At 45.0% G+C, this 19,647-nt stretch overlaps 1 protein-coding gene across 3 annotated transcripts in view; it reads left to right on the forward strand.

Annotated features, from left to right (window-relative positions):
* SMOC1 (SPARC related modular calcium binding 1) overlaps positions 1-19,647 on the forward strand; it is a 146,944-nt gene that overhangs the window by 97,763 nt on the left and 29,534 nt on the right. For 2 of the 3 annotated variants that reach the window (XM_055538462.1, XM_055538463.1), the window contains exons 6-7: positions 9,313-9,402; positions 11,372-11,452. In XM_055538462.1, the coding sequence (XP_055394437.1) occupies positions 9,313-9,402; positions 11,372-11,452 (171 nt within the window). The remainder of the gene's footprint in view (positions 1-9,312; positions 9,403-11,371; positions 11,453-19,647) is intronic. The other variant, XM_055538464.1, reaches the window with a different exon arrangement.

The following is a 19,647-nucleotide window of genomic DNA, read 5'->3' on the forward strand; positions in this document are numbered from 1 at the left end:
GCCGTTTTATTCTTTCATTCAACAAATATTCATTGAGACTTCAGTGCCAGCTTTGTGACAGTCCCTGAGGACCCAGTGGTGGGTGAAATGTAAGAGCCCTCAGCTTGTGGAGCTCACACTCTGACGGTCTTAGCCTCTTCTTGTCGAAGGCATCGTCATGGAGGGGAAGCCTCCCAGAGGAGCACAGACTTCTAGATGCTGGGATACTGGGAAGCAGGGGAGGGATGGCAGGTGGCTCCTCCAAATGCCCTGGCCAGTGGCTTCCAGGATTAGAGCCTCTAAGGAGAGACCCTTGGAGGAGGCTGCCTGGGATGAGCATGGTCCACTGGCAAGTTCTTGATTCTTCTGCCTGGTACCTTTGTGGGGCTCCCGAAGTCTAGGGGACGGCTCCGAGCTTGCCTGGCCACTGAGGATATGTTCCTTGGCTGAATGAGTTCAGTTCCAAGTGTGGCCCAGCAAGCTGGAGGGAGGCAGGGATATCAGCCTGTGGATGGACAGATAGGCCTTGGGGCCACATCTGAACCACTCTTCCAGCCCTAAGCGTCATGTAGCTCCTGTGGTCAAGGCCAAGGAGTTGTCACTCTCCGGTACCTGTTGAAGGAAAACCATGAGGTTCAAGGGCTGCTTATTCTAAAATTTATGTGGAAAGGCAATGGTGTTGTTTTTGGTTAGTCCTCAAGTTGGGTCCGACTCTTGCCGATCCCACGGTCTGCAGCACGCCAGGCTTCCCTGTCTTTTACTATCTCCCAGAGAAGGCAATGGTACTCGAGTAGCTGAAACAACTTTTAAAAAGAAAGTGAGAGGAGTCACTGTATGTGATTTTTTTTTTTTAACCAAGATATCTTTAATATTTTACTCCCTTCATGACCCTTTATGAATTTTCAATCCATGCTTTCCTTTGGTCATCTAAACAAATGTGGTGACTCCATATTTTTAAATGTCTATTTTATTCTGTTTTTATTTTTGACTTAGTTTTTTAAGAGTAGTTTTAGGTTCACAGCAAAATTAAGAGGAAGGTCCTGAAATTTTCTATATGCCCCCTGTCCCCACACGTGTCACCTTCTCCACCATCAACAGCCCCCACCAGAGTGGGTACCTTTGTTACAACTGATGAACCTAAATTGACACATCATTAACACCCAAAGTTCACAGTTTATATTAGGATTCACTCTTGGCGTCATATACTCTGTGGGAATAGACACAGGAGTAGTGGTATATCCACCATTATAGTGTCATATAGAGTATTTTCACTGTCTGTTGACCTAAGGATCAACAAAACAGAACAGAGAACCCAGAAATAGACCTACACAAGCTCGGCAAACTGATTTTTGAAACATGCAAAAGGAATTCAGTGGAGTAAAGATAGTCCTTTCAAGAACTGTTGCTGTAGCAATCGGGCACCCAGTAGACAAAAACAAAAACAACTCCCCAAGACCTTCAGCCTAAACCTCACACCTCATACAAAAATTAACTCAAAATGGATCTTGGACTTAAATGTAAAATCTAAAGCTATTACAACTTGTATAAGAAAACATAGGAGAAAATTTTTAGAACTTATAGGTAGATGAACCTTGAGCTTTAGTGTTTTAGAATACCAAACATGTGATTCAAAAAAATGTTTAATTGATAAATTGGACTTAACCAAAATTGAAAACTTGCTTTCAAAATATCTTGTTAAGGAAATGAAAAACTACAGACTTGGAGAAAATGCTTACAAACCACCTATCTAACAGAGGACATATGAACATATAAAGAATGCTAAAAAACTTAACAGTTGAAAAACAATTTAATTTAAAAATGGACAAAATACTTGAATAAGCTTTTCACCTAAGCACATATGCAGAGGGCAAATAAACACACAAAAAGATGTTCAACATCATTAGCTATAAAAAGTGCAAATTAACCAACAAGGACCTATTGCATAGCACAGGGGACTAGACTCAGTATTATGTAATAACCTATAAGGGAAAAGAATCTGAGAAAGAATATGCATATATATATGCATAACTGAATTGCTGTGCTGTACACCCAAAGCTTACGTGATATTGTAAATCAGCTATACTTTGATCAAAAATTTTAAAGTGCAAATTAAGAACATGGTAAGATAATTACTACACACCTATTAGAAGAGCTAAAATAGTGACTATACCAAATGTCACTGCAGAGGAGCTGGATCTTTCATAAATTGTTGATAAGAATGTAAAATGATACAGCCACTCTGGAAGATAACTTTGGAAGTTTCCTAAAAAAGTAAACAACAAAACATATGCTTACCATATAATCTAGTGATTGCACTTCTGCTTATCTATTCCAGAGAAATGAAAACTTATGTCCACACAAAAGCCTGTACACAAGTAGTCACAGCAGCTTTATCTGTAATAGCCAAGGGTGAAAACATCCCAAACGTCCTTCAATGGGTGAAACAGACTGAGGTGCGTCCACACCATGGAATACTACTCAGTAACATAAAGGAACACACTGTTGACACTTGAGGCAACAGCTGGATGGATTTCAAGGGCATTAGGCAGAGTGAAAAAGTCCAACCCCCAGAGATCGTCTACTGCATGATTCCATTTATATAACATTCTGAAAATGACAAAATTATAGAGATGGAGAAAGGGTTAGTGGTTACCAGGGTGAATGATGAGGTGGAGAAGGGGAAGTGTGATTATAAAAGGATAGCACATGGGATATCTTTGTAGTGATGGACTAGTTCTATATTTTGATCGTGGCGGTGGTTGCATGAATCTGCACGTGGATAAAATCGCATAGAGCTACACACCGCCCACCCAACCAGACACCCAGAGCAAGTACACACAAAACCAGTGGGATGTGAATAAGGCCCCTGGATTATACCAGTATTAATTTCCTGATTTTCGTATTATACTCTTATGATGTTATCTATATAATTATGCTAACTGTAAAGATGCTACATGGGAGGAAACTGGGTGGAGGGTACATGGGACCTCTCTGTTTGCAATTACCTGTTGCAAAGTCATTTTTAGTTTAAAAAATTAGCCCAGGCTCTGGGTGAACCCAGCTCTGAACCAGCTCTGCTGCTGCCAGTGCCACTGATCCCCTAAACCCCAGCCCTCTCACCACCCTCCTCCGTCTCTGGTTTACCCTTTTCACCAGCCCTTTGTTTCTGTTCTTACTCAAGAAAGAGCTTGACGATGTGCGGAACTGCTTGCAAAAAGACAGTTTTAAGCTTGTTTTCACTTGTATTGGGAAGGAGGGTGCAGGTGGGTGGGCAGAATGTAGAGCACTGATCTCTCACTCTGGAAAGGACCCAAAGGACTCAGATAACTTGTGTTCTCAATGGTCAGAATCAGGACAGCTCAGAGTACATTGCTGAGCCTTGGTCATGGGACCTCAGGAAATGTTGAGGTTAACTAACAATTCCCTCCTCCCCCTGGTACGATTCGGGCCAGGTGCTTAAGGGACATTTCTGTAAACAGGCACTGCTGTCTCCCTGTGATGCCCGGAATAAGTTGTCTCGACTTTCACCCTGGGTCTGAGTCACATGCTGAGGGGGATGATGGCGCAGGAATAAATGTAGTCCCTTCAATAGCAAGAACCTTCCAACACTTCTACTGGGCTGAAGTTTATCTCCATGTCTTGCAGCCTGAATGAATCCGAGAGGGAGGGTGACCAGTGATGGACCAGGGTTTGGGCAGAACCCAAGAATCGAAGGGGATTTGGGATCATTGAGAGACTTTCTGAATCTCGGGATGAGGGTGGTGGTTTCTTTTTCTCTCATTCTCCAAGGCTCCTCAGTCTCAAGACCCCAAGAGATGCCATTAATACAGATTCCTCCTCTGGCCCCTTTGACACATTTGCTTTTGAAGGACCTGGAAGAGAAAGCTCTTTGTATGTGGTCAGAATAAACTCATTGTACACCCAAACAATTAACTCCTCAATGGACTTGCCAGCCCCTTGAAAGGCCCGGCCCTGCCTCCTTGGACCTCTTGGGCTCTATTCAGTCCCTTAAGCACACCAATGTTTTGGGGGTTTTGTTTTGTTTTGTTTGTTATTCTGAAAAGTCTTTCCTTGCGAATAGTCAGAGCGGGTCAACATTGTCCTCAGCGCGGCATTTAGCTCCACTCGCCAGCGAATGTCAATCAGGAGTCAAAAAGCCAAACAGAGGAGGCTTTGAACAGTGTCACTGGGGGTCGAAGTGACTTCCAGCTGTCTGTGCGTGGGCCAGGCCTTCTCGCAGGGCAGGGAATTGTGGTGTCACACAAACCCACTGTCTGGATGGGCTTACAGGGCCTGTGCGGGGGCTGCGGGTCTCTGGGGCTGCACCTGCAAGGGGAGGCGTGGTTGGGGGGCCGGGGAATTTTGGGGGAGGCCAGATGCCTGCTCTGGGCCTGAGCAGTTGCCAGCACCACTTGCCCACTGCCTCTGGGGTCTTGAACAAATCACTTCCTTGCACTGAAGCTCAATCTCTTTTTATCTGCCTGGTGACTTCCTCTGCCCTGGCCAGTGGCAAGAATAGATGAAGAAAGCAACCTGCTAGGAACTCTTGAGTGTTACAAAATGTGCTAACACATATTATTCTTGATCTTGACAACATCCTTGAGAAATTTTCTCAGGTTTGACTTATTTTTCGTTGGCTGTTGTTCAGTTGCTCAGTTGTGTCCGACTCTTTGCGACTCCCATGGACTGCAGCACGCTGGGCTCCCCTGTCCTTCCCTGTCTCCAGGAATTTGCTCAGATTCGTCTCCACTGAGTCAGTGATGCCATCTAATCCTCTGTTCCTCTGGTGCCCCCTGCTCCTTTTGCCTTCAGTCTTTCCCAGCATCAAGGTCTTTTCCAATGAGTTGGCTCTTTACAACATCCTAAGTCAGCCTTAGGATTTCTGTATTTCTGTGCCCAATCTCAGGACTGCATCATTTGGAATAATGAGTGTTATATTTCTATCTACATATGGCCATGGGATTCTCCAGGCAAGAATACTGGAGTGGGTTGCCATGCCCTCCTCCAGGGGATCTTCCCAACCCAGGGTTCAAACCCTTGTCTTTTTTTTTTTTTTTTTTCCAAACCCTTGTCTTTTATGTCTCCTGCATTGGCAGGCGGGTTCTCTACCTCTAGGGCCACCTGTAAACCCCTATTTTTCTTTAATGTTTCCAAATTTACCTTTTCTCCCTGTAAGAGAAATGATCATCTTTGAATTGGGTTTTTTTCAGTATTCCATCTCCTCCAGCAGGAAGAATATTATGGCATCAAAGAAAAATAAAGTCTTACTATTACAGGTCTGTAAGAATCACCAAGAGTGAACATACACACACGTGAACTCATCATGTGCATATGTGTAAACTGAAGTTCAGATGTATTTTCCTTTATGCTCTATGGAAGAGTCTCCCCCCAAATTAAGGATTGCTCAAATAATCTAGCTCCTGCCTCCTGATGGTGTATCTGTGATGGCTTTGGTACTCTGTCCCTCTTTTGTTTTAAAATCTTTATTAAGCTATAATTACACACCATAAAATTTACCCACGGTAAATGTACAATTCAGTGAATCTAGAACATCTGTAGAGAAGTACAGCTATCACCAGAGAACATTTCCATCACTTCCCGAAGAAACCTTGTACCCATTTATAGTTATACTGACTCTCTCCTCCAGGCAACCATGTATCTGCTTTCTGTCTCTATAGATTTACCTTTACTAGGCATTTTACATAATGAGGTCATACCATATGTAGTATTTGCACGTGGCTTCTTTATGTAGTGTAATATTTTTGAAGCCAGCTATATTATTATATGTATCAGTAATTCTTTCTTTTTAATTGCTAAATAATACTCCATTGTATGAATGTATCACAATTCGGTTTACCTCTACACCAGTAGAAGAACATCTGGATTATTTCCAGTTTGAGGCTATTAATGAATAATGCTGCTATGAATATGTGTATATATGTCTTTGGGCGGATATGTCTTTATTTTTCTTGGATAGATTCCCAGGAGTAAAATTTCAAGATTGATTGGTAAGTTTATGTTTAATTTTTAAAGAAATTGTCAGACTCTTTTCCAATGTGGCTACCCCATTTTACATTCCCATGAAGAGTGAATGAGAATTTGAGCTCCTCCATATCCTTGTCACTTGATAGTGTCTTTTAAAAAATTTTTAGCCATTCTAGTAGGTACGTGGTGGTAGCTCATCATGGTTTTGATGTGTGGTTTCCTAACAGTTAATGGTATCGAACACCTTTTTGCATATTTATTAGCTGTCTGTCGATCTTGGAAATGTCTATTGAAATATTTTACCCATTTTGAAATCAGGCTGTTGGTCTTCTTATTGAGTTGTAAGGTTTACTTGATTTTTTATTTTAAAAACTGTCGAATTTTCATGCTGCAAATCCAATTTTAAAAGTAAGCAGTTGGATAAGATGATTTAACACTTGATGATTTAATGCCTTCTTTAAGAGGCCTGTAGAGTCTTTTATAGCCACAGTGTCCTGAGGCTAGGATGCAGTCATCCTTCACTTTTAGAAGAGGATATCACTGCCCAGAGAAGAAAAGCGAGGGGTTCAGGTTATCTAACTTAGTGGATATAAAGCCGGAGTCTGCACAGTGACCCCACTGGAAACTGGGAGGCCAGGGATACACGTAGAAGCTTTTCTCTTTCCCCAGGGCCCAGCGTGGGGCCCGGTGTCGCCCCAGGGCTTGCCAGGAAGCAGGCTTGATGTGGACCTTGGACCCAGGCCTTGGACCTATGTTTGGGAGAAGGGTGCGCTTGTTTGCTGGGTTGGACGCCAGGTGCCCAGGTGCCCGGAGATGATGGTCAGAGGGTCCTGTTGGCTTTGGCTTGGCTCCCCATCCTTGGGGCATGCTGGATGTCACAGGTGGTTCTCCTGGCAGCAGGGCACCTTGTCTTTTCTCACTTCATAAAGATTTCCAGCTAGGGCCTCCATGGTGGCTGTGCAGCTGTATGTCTTCACCCTCGGTGACCCTACCCTGCAGGAAGATTCGCTCCCTACACGTGGCTTCACGCTCTGTGGGCTTCTGAACCTGCATCTGGGCAATCGTGGAGGTCCTCGACTTCCCCGGGGCAGGGGGAGACTGGAAACCCTCCTTCCTCTCCTTGAGCAGCAGACTTCTTTGCTGATTGCTGGACCAGATGGGCCGTCCCAGCCTCTCCTGTCAGTGATGGGAGAAATAAACAGAGTATTTTCTGTCTTCCTGCTCCAGAGAGAGAGAGAGATACAGCTCTTGGAGTATGGGATGATTTTAATTGAATATCAAGATATCACATAAGCCATTTTGCACTTGGCTTGTCACCATTGTCCCTGTGAGAATGTTTGATTTCTCACTTTCTCTTTGTTACCTTAAAGACTCCTGAAAGGAAGCCACCTTGTGTGGAGGGGCTGAGCACACTGTGCTGGGCTATTTAGACTGTGAACCCTGCATCCGGCAGGAGCAACCAAATGTGCATTGCAGCTGCCAAAAGACTTCATTCAGTGGTTCATTGAATTCAACGGAAAGGGTGTTAATAGAGTTGGGGAAGTGATGCTATTTAAAAAAATGACATTGTGTGTTTTTTCACTGTGTTTATTCTCCCTCAATGACTTCCAGATCAAATGGGCAGTTTGGTGTCAAAAGATGACTGTTCAGGACTCCAGTTTGAGGCAAATAAGATATTCAGTTTCATTATTCCTCTCCTCCTGAGGCATCTCATGTCCGGGGATGATTGTCGGCTTGTTCAGGATCGCCCTGGCCCCTGTGGGAGTTGGGTCTTACGTCGGCACATGGCAATAATAGCAGGGTCAGGTGTCACACAACTCTCAGGTTGCTGGCCTCAGCCTCCAGCAAGGGTCAGGATCTCCATAGCTATTGAGTCTTAAGATCCCAGGGGTGGGGTATTGGTGTGAAAAAAGGGATCCGCTCTCTGTGTTCTTTCTCCTTCCCCTGATAAGATGCAGGGAAGTCTGCCAAGAGTTCTGGGAGTTCCAAATGCTGGAGGTTGTTATTACTGATGATCTGACCGGCGTTGCAGACGATATGAGAACTTGTATTCTCCATTAATAGTTAATGCTTGGAGAATATAGTGTTTAGTCCCCATAGATCGCTGGGGGTCTTGGGAAGAAGGGATTGTGTAACCACAGTGTCTGAGACCACAGTGCTCACCTTCCTTCCTCTTGCTGAGGGAGAAAAGAGAAAAATCGTGGATCTGTGCATTCTCAATGTAAGTAAAGATACCTGTTCCCAGCTTTCAACAAAGAGGTGAAAATTGTTTTGGGAGGGCGCAAAAGAACCCTTTCTATTTTTACATATAAAGTACAGACATACATACAGTACATAAATATGTACTGTGTATACAGAGATATGTACAGTGTATACAGAGATACAGTGTATCTTTGTTATTAAAATTTCATTAGGAAACTAGTTAAGGAGAAAAATGCCTAAAAATACTCCTTAGACAATAATAAAACAAAAGTTGAGAAACAGTGTTCAAAATTAAGGTTTGGGGATCTTGATGAACATAATTCAAAGTCCTGAAAGGGAGATAAAGTCTGCACTTACTCTGACCTGTAGAGGTTCTTGGTCTGCAGAGAGAGCTGCCAACACTACTATGACCATAAGTGTTAGGACTTTATCACTGAGAACTCTCTGCTCCTAGCATCTGTGTTAGAAATTTCAAAGGAAATCCAGAGTGCAATTACTCATGTTCCCTCTCATTTTGTCTGCCTCCATCTCTCCTTGGGAATTGGTTTCACAGTTAAAAGTGTTCTAAGGATTCCCAATTCTTTTCAGTTCAGCATGCTGGAGAGAGAATGGTCCTTCTTACCCTCACTTCGTTTTTAGATGAGGACGGAAAAATAGCTAGGGGTTTGGGAGGGAATGGCGCCATGGTCTTTGGTTTTCTTCAGACTCTTCAGTGAGGGCCACTAGAAAGGCACTGGGTTGGTACCTTGCACAAGAGGGCAGGAAGGAGCTGGGGACATCAGCACTTGATGCTATGAGTGTGCAAGCATCTCCCAACGTGCCTGGCCAGAGCTAAGGGCTCCTGGGAAGACAGCGCTGCCAGCTTTCCTGGGGAAAGAGCAAGGGCTGACAGAGTCACGCTGCTGCAGTCATGAGATGGGTCCCCCAGAGCCGTGATAACTTGGGTTCCTTCCCTGGAATGGCGAGCATGCACCTGGATTTGTCTTACTGTTGGTATCTCTTCTGTGATGCTCTTTTCTTTCTTGCTCTTTTCTTCTTTCTTTTCTTTTTCTTTGATCTGTTCTTTGGGACTTGGCCGGGCCATGTGCAAACCCCAACCATTCAACAGTGCTGGAGAGTAGATAGTATTTACCTCAATAATGGTAGTCTCCTTTCGATTCTTTTTAACCCTCAATTCAGATGACGGGTCTAAGCCGACACCCACGATGGAGACCCAGCCGGTGTTCGATGGAGACGGTAAGCTCCTGTATTACTTCAGATTTGAGTTGTCCCGCTGTTTTCAGATTTGGGACAGGTCTTTCCTTCGGATGTTTGTTTAAGCTTTACTATTATTTTTTTTTCCTTTTTTAATTTCAATTTTTCCCGGTTTAAGCCAGGCTGTTTTTAACGTTTTTAAAAAATGTAAACCCTCCCAGGAACTAGTACACCCTCCACTTCTGGAAAGGCCCTCTGTTCTCACCAGGCTTCCTGCCTGGCCGCTAACATCCAACAATAACACAGCCTGGATGGACCCTGCAAACTGCCAAGACCGAGGAGCCATGGCTGAGAAAGACAGGCCGGCAGCATCATTTTTCTAAATGAGTCAGCTCTTACAAGTCCTTGTAGAGCTCTGTACCCAGCATTGTGCGAGGCCTGCTGGGGACGAAGGAGAAATAGATAAGATGAAAGTCTTTGCTCTCAACAGAGTGGCAACTATTGGAGAATTTATGTATGAAGCTACATGGTCTCAGTTTTATTTCCTCTGTGATAGACATTTCCAGAAGAAAGAGATCACAGTGGTCTGGGAAAAGATTCTGTGAAGAGAGGGAACTTGAGCTGGATCTGAAAGTGTGAGGGAAGAATCAGGGTGTTCCAGGCAGGGACGAAGGAGGGAGGATGGTGAAAACAGTGTAATGAGGAAAGTCACAGGAAAGAGACTGGTGCATGGAGTTGGCTTGGCTGACTTGTAGGGGCCATGAGAGTTGAGTCCAGACACTGGGGGAAGAGAAATGCTAGATCAAGAGAAATAGCGGTAGTTGGTGGCAAAACAGGCTGGGTATCTCTGGAGGTCTGAGGAGTGGACAACTGGAACTTGGGTGCAGAAGGCTGGCTTCAGTTTGAGTTTGAGCTGCTCAGGGCCTACCTCCTTCAGCGTGCTTTGCTAAATACTCCAGGTTCCCATGAGGGGGAGCAGGAATCTTGGCAGAGTGCAGTTTCTAGAAAGTCTGACAACGAGATGTGGCACTCAGTGCAATATACAGCAACCTTTTAGCAGCTTTCAGCTGAGTATATCCAGGCTTGGATCCTAAGACTGGACAGTGAGACAGAGGAACAAAAAGAAGTGATGCCACTTGTTGGAACTGTTGGCTAAGGATGGCCCTAGCCCAGGCTCAGCTCTAGACAGAAACACAAGATAGCCTTTGCAGCTGGCCATGGAGTGGAACACATGTGTGTTCATGCCTAGAAGTTCAAATGTTTCTGTGATCCACAAATGTCCTAGATCATTGGCGAGTCTGGGACCCTGGACCCTGGGCAGTCTGGGTAGGAAATGGAGACCACGTCAACTTGGAAGACCTTTCCAATGTACTCACGAAAGGTCTCATCTCCAGTGCTCAGGGGCATCCTCAGATTTCCACATCACCTGTCCACTGGGTGACCCCAGCCCTGGAGAGCCTGGTGGCCTCCTGGAGCTCTCTGGATGAAGAATTTAGCCTCTGTTTGATGAGAAACCAGTAGAAAAAAGATTGGAGCACACATTAGGCCCATTACTTTCTTTCCCATGTGGAGCAGAGTCTCAGCGAGCTAAAAGCTGCTTTGGCTCAGCTGTTTCTTCCAAAATGGTCTCTGTGGTTCTTTGGCTTTGGTTTGTTGATTTATTTCCTTTAAATCTTCTTCCAGGGAAGCAGCTGAGAGAGACTTGGCTTGGCCCATTTTGCTCACCTCCTGGGATAATATTTTTATTCCTGGATGGAGTGGCTCAATGCCTCTGGACTCTGACCACTCTGCCTCCCAGCACAAGAGGCCCTAGCTGGCTCCTCTGAGCAGATAGAGAGGAGCTTCCATAGGGAGGAAGCAAGAGGCTGTTGGGATGAAGTGGACATGGGATGAGGGAGATGGCTCTATCTTTGATGCCTCAGGCTTTTAAAAAGTCTGGGGGTTACATCCCAAGTTTCATACTCTCTGTTGCCCAGACTTTATTTTCTCTCTTCTTCTTTTTTTTTTCCAGAAATCACAGCTCCCACTCTCTGGATTAAGCACTTGGTAATCAAGGACTCCAAACTGAACAACACCAACATAAGAAATTCAGGTAAATTATCTGCCTTGGATTATGTGCATACCTGATCTACCCATGGGTGCCACATGGTTACTCCATGATTGTCACTGTGTGGGGTTGGGCAAGTCATTTCACCATTTTGGCCTTCAGTTTCTTCCACAGCTGTAAAATGAGGAGATGAGATGAGTTAATCTCTTCCAACTTTAATTGTCTTCAATTAGGACTCAGGGATCATCTTTCATAAGTAGTTGATCCTTTTAGCTAAAAAAAAATAGTTTGATGGTATGTTTTAATATTTTAATTGACTTTCTATGTGCAATACAGAAGGATTTGGAAGAATGGCTGGGCATAGAGAAGTTGGACTTCAAACCTTAAGAACCTTGGATCTATGTGTTTTTAAGGCTCTAACTAACTGCCTGCAATCACGTCTTTTCTAATCTGATCTTTCAAGATCTTGTAAGTGTCCAGGTTTTAGTACTGGTTGAACCCTTGTAGTTGTTGTTTGGTTTCCAAGTCGTGTCCAACTCTTTCGCGAACCCCTGGACTGTAGCCCACAAGGCTCCTCTGTCTATGGGGTTTCTCAGGCAAGCATACTGGCATGGGTTGCCATTTCCTTCCTTCCTGACCCAGATATCAGACTCACGTCTCCCGCATTGACAATCGGATTCTTTAGCACTGAGCCACCAGGGAAACCGGAATTCTTATAGAAAGGTAATAATTTCTGAAGAGTGATCAGATTATAGAGTTCATTTACCATCAATGAAGACCAAAGTTGATAAAGTTCATTTACCATCAATAGAAACTAGATGTCCATCAATGTGTTATTAACAGACCCAATTTATTTCTCTATCAGGGGGACTTATTCTTCTTTCAGCCTCAGACTTCATTCTGAGAAATGCCACTTGGCATATTTCTGCCTGGTTATTGAATTTAGCCATATCATCTTTTCCTGATAAATAGCAAGGACTGTGAACTAAAGATACATCCCTTTCACCTGGGAGGCAGAGTTTTGTATGAGCATCAGTGAATGAGTGAGCTGTCCTTGCCCCCCTTTTGGTTATCTGTATGGTTTGCCAGCTTTGTCCTAAAGGTTGTGGACACTGGGGTGCGTGGAATGGTTTAGACCGTGAGGTGAAGCCACATGGCATCGATTGATTTTCTTGGCCAAGGACCCTGGCCCATGTCTGGTTCCCTGTTTGACAGAAGCTGGAGGAGACCTGGGACACGGGTGGGAAGGAGCCCATGTGACATCCTGTGGGCCAGAGTCTTTGACAGAACAGGGGCCATGGTTAAAACACTGATTTTGGGTTCTCTTTCTGGCTCCAACGCTTAGTGAAGTCAAGTGAAGTCAAATCAAGTGAAGTCAAACACCCACTGAGGTCAAATGCCTCCCTCCCTCCCCACCAAGCCTCAGTGCTCAGCTGCAATAATAATCTCCCCCTTAAAGGATGGTGAGTAAAGGTTAACTAAGTTAGTCTGTATATTACTTAATGCCTGACTAAGTGATAAACAGTAAGTGCATGATAAATTGTAACTACATTATATTTATTACTATCATCATCTTTGGTGGGAAAATTAGGACTGTAAAGAATTCGCCTGCAATGTGGGAGACTGAGTTTGATCCCTGGCTTGGGAAGATCCCCTGGAGAAGGGAACGGCTACCCACTTCAGTATTCTGGCGTGGAGAATTCCATGGACTGCATAGTCCATGGGTGGCAAAGCACTGGACACGGCTGAGCGAATTTCACTTTTCACTTTCAATGATACTGCTTATAGTGAGAATTCCTTAATTAGGAAAGAATTTGTAATTGTCACCTTAAGCAGAAGCATCTATTAGGAAGCTTCTTCTTCGACCTTTCCTCCACTCTTCCCTCACTGTTAAGCAAATATGGTAAGTCAAAGAGAAGTCTTGGTACCTGTGCTATCTGTAAGTGGTATCTGCAAAAAGTCCCCAGTAGGGGGCTCACCTCTCATCTGGTGCCCAAGGGGTAGATAGGAGGGAGAGCTCTCTCTGAAATTATGTGGTACTTTTTGCCTGAAACATTTGACCTTTAGCAACTGCTTTTGTGATTCTTTTCACCTGTGTGTGCTATGTTGCTTCAGTCATGTCCAACTCTTTGCGACCCCATGGACTGTAGCCTGCCAGGCTCTGTCCGTGGGATTCTCCAGGCAAGAATACTGGAGTGGATTGCCATGACCTCCTCCAGGACATCTTCCTGACCCAGGGATCAAACCTATATCTCTTCTGTCTCCTGCATTGGCAGTTTGGTACATTACTACTGGGGCCACCTGGGAACCCCTTTTTCACCTACCAGTGGTTAATTTCTCTATCTAGGCTATACTCTGTGAAGGCAAGGGCTTTAGTGCCTGTGTGTCATATCTATTAGAGAATTTTGCTTAACGCATTTGATTGCTTCGGAGAAGGATGCAGCAGAAAGGATCTTCATCAATAAAGACAGAATTGTCACTGTCCTCACAGCTATCAGCTACCTGTATCAGCTATGTGTTCTCTTTGAGCATCGCCATAACACTTGAGATAAGTGTTGTCGTCCTTGTCTTATAGATGAAGAGTCAAAGGCCAAGAGAGAGGAAGTAACATGTCCTGGTTCACAGCTAGTAAGTGGTTCATTTCAGTTCAGTTCAGTCGCTCAGTCATGTCCAACTCTTTGCAACCCCATGGACTATAGCACGCCAGGCCTCCCTGTCCATCACCAACTCCTGGAGTTTTCTCAAACTCATGTCCATTGAGTTGATGATGCCATCCAACCATCTCGTCCTCTGTTGTCCCCTTCTCCTCCCGCCTTCAATCTTTCCCAGCATCAGGGTCTTTTCAAATGAGTAAGTTCCTTGCATCAGGTGGCCAAAGTATTGGGGTTTCAGCTTTAGCATCAGTCCTTCTAATGAATATTCAGGACTGATTTCCTTTAGGATGGACTGCTTGGATATCCTTGCAGTCCAAGGGACTCTCAAGAGTCTCCTCCAACACCACAGTTCAAAAGCATCAATTCTTAAGCACTCAGCTTTCTTTATTGACCAACTCTCACATCCATACATGACTACTGGAAAAACCATAGCTTGGACTAGGTGGACCTTTGTAGTAAGTGGTAGGGCTGAAGAAAACAATTTCTCTGGGAATACAGTGCCTACTTTGGGGCTATGTTCTTTGTATGTGATGAAGGGCGATGTCAAGTTTGATAATGTTTGCTTCCACTCAAGTCCTTCTTTCCACTCCTTCTTCCTCTGAGTAGTTTCCAACTGCATGAGTACGGGGTCATGCTGAGAAATGGTTTCCAGGCAGGTACAACCCCCTTACTTTTGTCAGAGGGGCCCAGTCACCTTATTTTTCCATGGTTGGCCCCAGTTATATCTGTGAGTTTGGCATATAGGACAAGATAGTTGGGAGAGAGCTAAAGGTTCCAAGAGAGAAACTGAGACCAGAGATCATTATCAAAGATTGATACCGTGGGCATTTTCTAAGAAACTGGGACATTCTCCATCATGGTCAAGTGGTAATACTGACAGAGTGCCTGCCAACCTTTTTGATGTAATTCTGTGTGAAGGCCATCAGGTCTCATACGTGCATAACAGGTTGGCAAAAGGCCTCATGACTGATTTTGCAAATAAAGTTTTATTTGAACACAGCCATGTCCATTTGTTTATGTACAGTCATCTATGGCTGTTTCCATGCTGTAACTGTCAAGTTAAAGAGTTGTGTCAGAGACTGTTTGGCCTACAAAGCCTAAAATATGATCTGATCCTTTACATTAAAAAAGTGTGCTGGCTGCTGGTATATGATTGTTGCATTGTTGTTGTTCAGTTGCTAAGTTGTGTCTGACTCTTTGTGGCTTCATGGACGGTCGCCCACCAGGCTTCTGTCCATGAGATTTCCCAGGCAAGAATACTGGAGTGGGTTGCCATTTCCTCCTCCAGGGGATCTTCCCAACCCAAGGATTGAACCTATGTCTGCTGCATTGGCAGGCGGATTCTTTACCACTGAGCCACCAGGGAAGCCTATATAAGATTGAAGTAGAAGCATGTGGGTGGGATCGTGAGTAGAAGTGTGTCTTTCTCACATTTTGTGGTCTCTTTCTTGGAAGTAGGGGCTGTGTCTCCTGAGATGTTTGCTGACGTGCCGTGGGAAGCCTGTATTAGCGTTAAATTCTTCAGGTGGCTCACGTAGCACTTTCACCTCTCCTGTGAGCTTTAACATCCTTTCCCGTGCATGCTCTCACAAGTGGGTTGCCCAGAAAGCATCCTGAGGCTTGGCCTTCTTAGGTGGGAGGGTAGGGAATCTTTTGTATACAGAAGAGCTCAACCATGTAATGGCATGAGCATGGTCTGGTATCAGGCAATTCTATGGATGTGAGAGTTGGACCATAAAGAAGGCTGAGCTGAAGAATTGATGCTTTTGAACTGTGGTGTTGGAGAAGACTCTTGAGAGTCCCTTGGACTGCAAGAAGATCAAACCAGTCAATCCTAAAAGAAATCAGTGCTGAATATTCATTGGAAGGACTGAGGCTGAGGCTGAAGCTCCAGTCCTTTGGCCACCTGATGCAAAGATGCTGGGAAAGATTGAAGACAAGAGGAGAAGGGAACAACAGAGGACAAGATGGTTGGATGGCATCACCAACTCAATGGATATGAATCTGAGCAAGCTCCAGAAGATGGTGATGGACAGGGAAGCCTGGTGCGCTGCAGTCCATAGGGTCGCAGAGTCGGACACCACAGAGTGACTGAACAACAGTAGAACTGGCTGCTTCCTACCGAGAGGCTGGGTGACCTTGAGAAAGTTAATAATTAGCTACCCTGAACCTTGATTTCCTTATTTATTAGATAAAGTCATTAATGCCTTGCAGGATTTTCCTGAGAATTCAGTGTATCTAAAAGGCCTGGCACACAGTAGGAGCACATAAATTATTGAAAACACCTCAATGGACTACCTTGATGTGTTGTATTGGCCCCTTTTCACATGATTTCACTTGGTTTGATGAGAAGTCACATAGACTTGAATGATAACTTGTCTGGGTCTGGGGTCTGGAATGGACAGCAGCCTCTGCATGGGGCCCCTGGGACACTTCCCCATTAGAGTTTGATGAAAGATTCTGAGTCCGGAGAGCTTCCACCCACACCCCTGGGGAGGTTGGAGTGGAACTCTGTGAGCCGACTGAGTGAGCCCTCTCCTCCTCAGCTCTCTCTCTCCCAGAGGAAAAAGGCCATCCCAGCTTCTCTTACACCCCAAACATCCTTCTTTCACGCTCAGACCCTGTGACGCCAGGCTTGGTTTCTGGCCTGGGGACTGTTGACGTTGGAAAGGTTCCACCGGGCAGCTGAAGTTTTGCAACAACATGACACTTAGGCCTGCAGACTTATCCTGTCTCCTTCCCTCCTCCTGAAGGTTTTGGTCCCTGTTTTTAAGGCTTTGTCGTAGGCTTATCATGGTCAGGGTCACCCTCTGAGTACATGGCAGGGTCCACAGCAGCAAGTTTGCCTGTTGAACTTGTGTTTGATTCTCGCCTCCTTTGTATCAGGAGTTCTTCTTGCAGCCAGGCAGACAATGCACCTGGTAGCGAACATCCTAGAATTTAACAGCGAGCATCTTCTCCTATATACACGTGCTGGCCAGAAACATGTGTATAAGAAAACACTTTTATAAGAAAACAAACTGCTTTTATAAGAAAACAAACTCTTGCTGAGATTTTGGTACCAGGGGCTAGTGATCAAAGCATTTCTTATTATAACTAGATTAAAAAAAAAACTGTAATCACTTACATGTTAGAGAAGAGAGTACAGAGATCCAAGAAATGACAAAAACTAGGCTTCATCTCATCTTTCATCCATATCTTAACTGCTTCTAATTTTGTTACATGCGGACATGTTGCTACAGCATGTGATTTATAAAAGTCTTTTTTTTTTCCCTCTCTCTCTTTCTGTGTGACAAAATTCTGTGCTTTCTCCTCTAGGAAAATATTCTCTCTCAGGAAATGTGGTCGTGTGAGCCTTCACTTTGCTGTTCGTGCAGACGATGCCCTGAAGGCGTGTACTACAGCCCTTTCCCTCTTTCCTGGCCTGGTTCTCACCGGTGGCCACCTGTGAGGTCCTTTGACTTCTCTCCTCCCATCCCTTTCTTTCCTTTATCTCCGTCTTTTCTAGTTAACGTCATGATCTGACTTCAAGAGGCCCTAGCACCTGGCGCTGTGGGTTCAATTCAAATAGACTGTGTCTTTCCTTCCTCACCTGTTTGCCTGGCAGACCTTGTTTCTGTCCATCTGCAAATGCAGCAGCTGCTGGTAACTCTGCTCCCTGGAGACCAGCCACCAGGGGGGACACAGGTGGAAATGCACCCCCGCCCTCCTTGAACGTGAGAGTGTTTGCCTCAGATACCATCCGAATCACAAGTAAGCTGTTTTCAGCATCCTGTCCTGACCTGCCAGGGTCGGAACAGTGCTCTCCTAGGCCTACTTTGGGCCCCTCGGTCACCTTTTGGATACACTTCCCTTACCTGGAAGTTCCTGCTGGGATGGCTGCTCCTAGAGCTGGGACTTGGGGTCACAAAGGCAGTAGCACCTCCCAGCTGGATCCCCCACCCCCTAAACCAGTGCTCTTGGTCTGCCCAGAAACCGCGGGGTGATGTAATGACCTGAGGCCTGGAAAAACAAACAGTTTTCAGGGAAACCAGCGGTAGCCGTTGTAAGCAAATACCCCACAGCCACCTGGAGACTTGCGCATGACGTGATTGGAAGGAAGAATGAGTAATCCACTAACGTTAGCAGCCGCGGATGGGGCTGGGCTGGGGTGCATTTAAAATATCTATGTAAAAACAAATCCTTGATGTTTATTTCTATCACTGGCCTTCTGGATGTCTGCCCACGTATCTTCTGCAGGTGTCTTGGTCCATCATGGCCAGTAGAATAAGAGCCAGGGATGGGGATGGGTGGTCATTCTTATGACTTTCTCTCCGACAACAAAGGCCTTTCTTAAGTTCTCCCTTTGCTAAGAGAATCTGAAACACATTTGGAGGCCCCAGAGAGCCTAGCCTCACAGTCCATTTTAATCTTGTTTTAAGATCGGTTTTCCCAGTCGCCTTGCTCCTTCACCCCATGTTGTCTGTTTGGAACATAGAGGTGCAGTGTGACTGGGAGGGGTCTGGAACTTGCTCCACTAGCAAAGATTTTATTGAGTTTGTATGCTTGTGGTGGTAAGAGCAAACACACCACATCCTAATGTTCTACTTTTGGCCTCTGCTGCTGGAAAAAAAAAAAGAAAAAACTAATCGAAGGCCCTGCTGAGATAATTGTAACTGACTTCTTCCAACTTGTTAGAAGTCAGCTGCCATCTCTGCTTTGGTCTGAGCAGCCTCATTCTGGGTTTATTTGTAAGAAGACTTTGGAAGTAGACAGGGTATATAGTTTATGAGCACACTCATATGTGCCACGTTATTGTTTGGAGGAGAAGAGTGAAATTATGATACTTTATTTGACAAACTAAAAAAGATCTCTCTTCCATCTCCCCCTTCCACGACCCCTCCTTCCTTCTCACCTGAATTTTTGTTTGCTAGCTCTTGTCCTTAAAGGAAGAGCTTGTCAGGTCAAGGTCATCGAAGTTGGTGAGAAAAACTACAGAGATGCCAGCTTGCCACTTCTGAGTACTTGTCATTGCAAAACCACTGTGAAGAGTTTCATATTCTTTTTGGTGGAAGGGTCATATGAGCATGAGTCAATAGAGATGGCGCCTTTTCTAAAATTCGAGTGGCTGTGAGTCAGTGATGCTTTGGGGAAAAAGTTTAAAAAAAGTGCCTATATGCTATATTGGGACAGTCTATCCTAGAAGAAGTATCTTCTGTAGAATTTAGATCTTGTTTTCCTCCAGTTCTCAGCATCTGTCTGTGTGGGAAGACAGAGGGTACGACTTCAGACAACGGTGAACCGTGCATGCCCATTTTAGGTGCCCCAGAGAGAAATTATTTAGACAGGCTGGTTGGTTTGTAATTTTCCCTTACGCCTCCTGACCCACAGCACTTCATCCGAGCACCGGGCCCTATTTACAGAGCCTACTGCACACACGCCTGTGAGTGGGTGTGTCGGGGACACGAGGCGGGCATTGTTAGTTTTGTTTGGCGGGGGTGGGTTCTAAGCCACAGGCAGTTGGACGCAGTACGGCCATGGCAGGAGTGGGGGTTGGGGGAGCGAGGCCTGGGGGCAAAACGGCAGCCTTGCCCTGTGCTCAGCTGC

Source organism: Bubalus kerabau, chromosome 10 (genome assembly GCF_029407905.1).
Source record: "Bubalus kerabau isolate K-KA32 ecotype Philippines breed swamp buffalo chromosome 10, PCC_UOA_SB_1v2, whole genome shotgun sequence".
Taxonomy (NCBI): domain Eukaryota; kingdom Metazoa; phylum Chordata; class Mammalia; order Artiodactyla; family Bovidae; genus Bubalus; species Bubalus kerabau.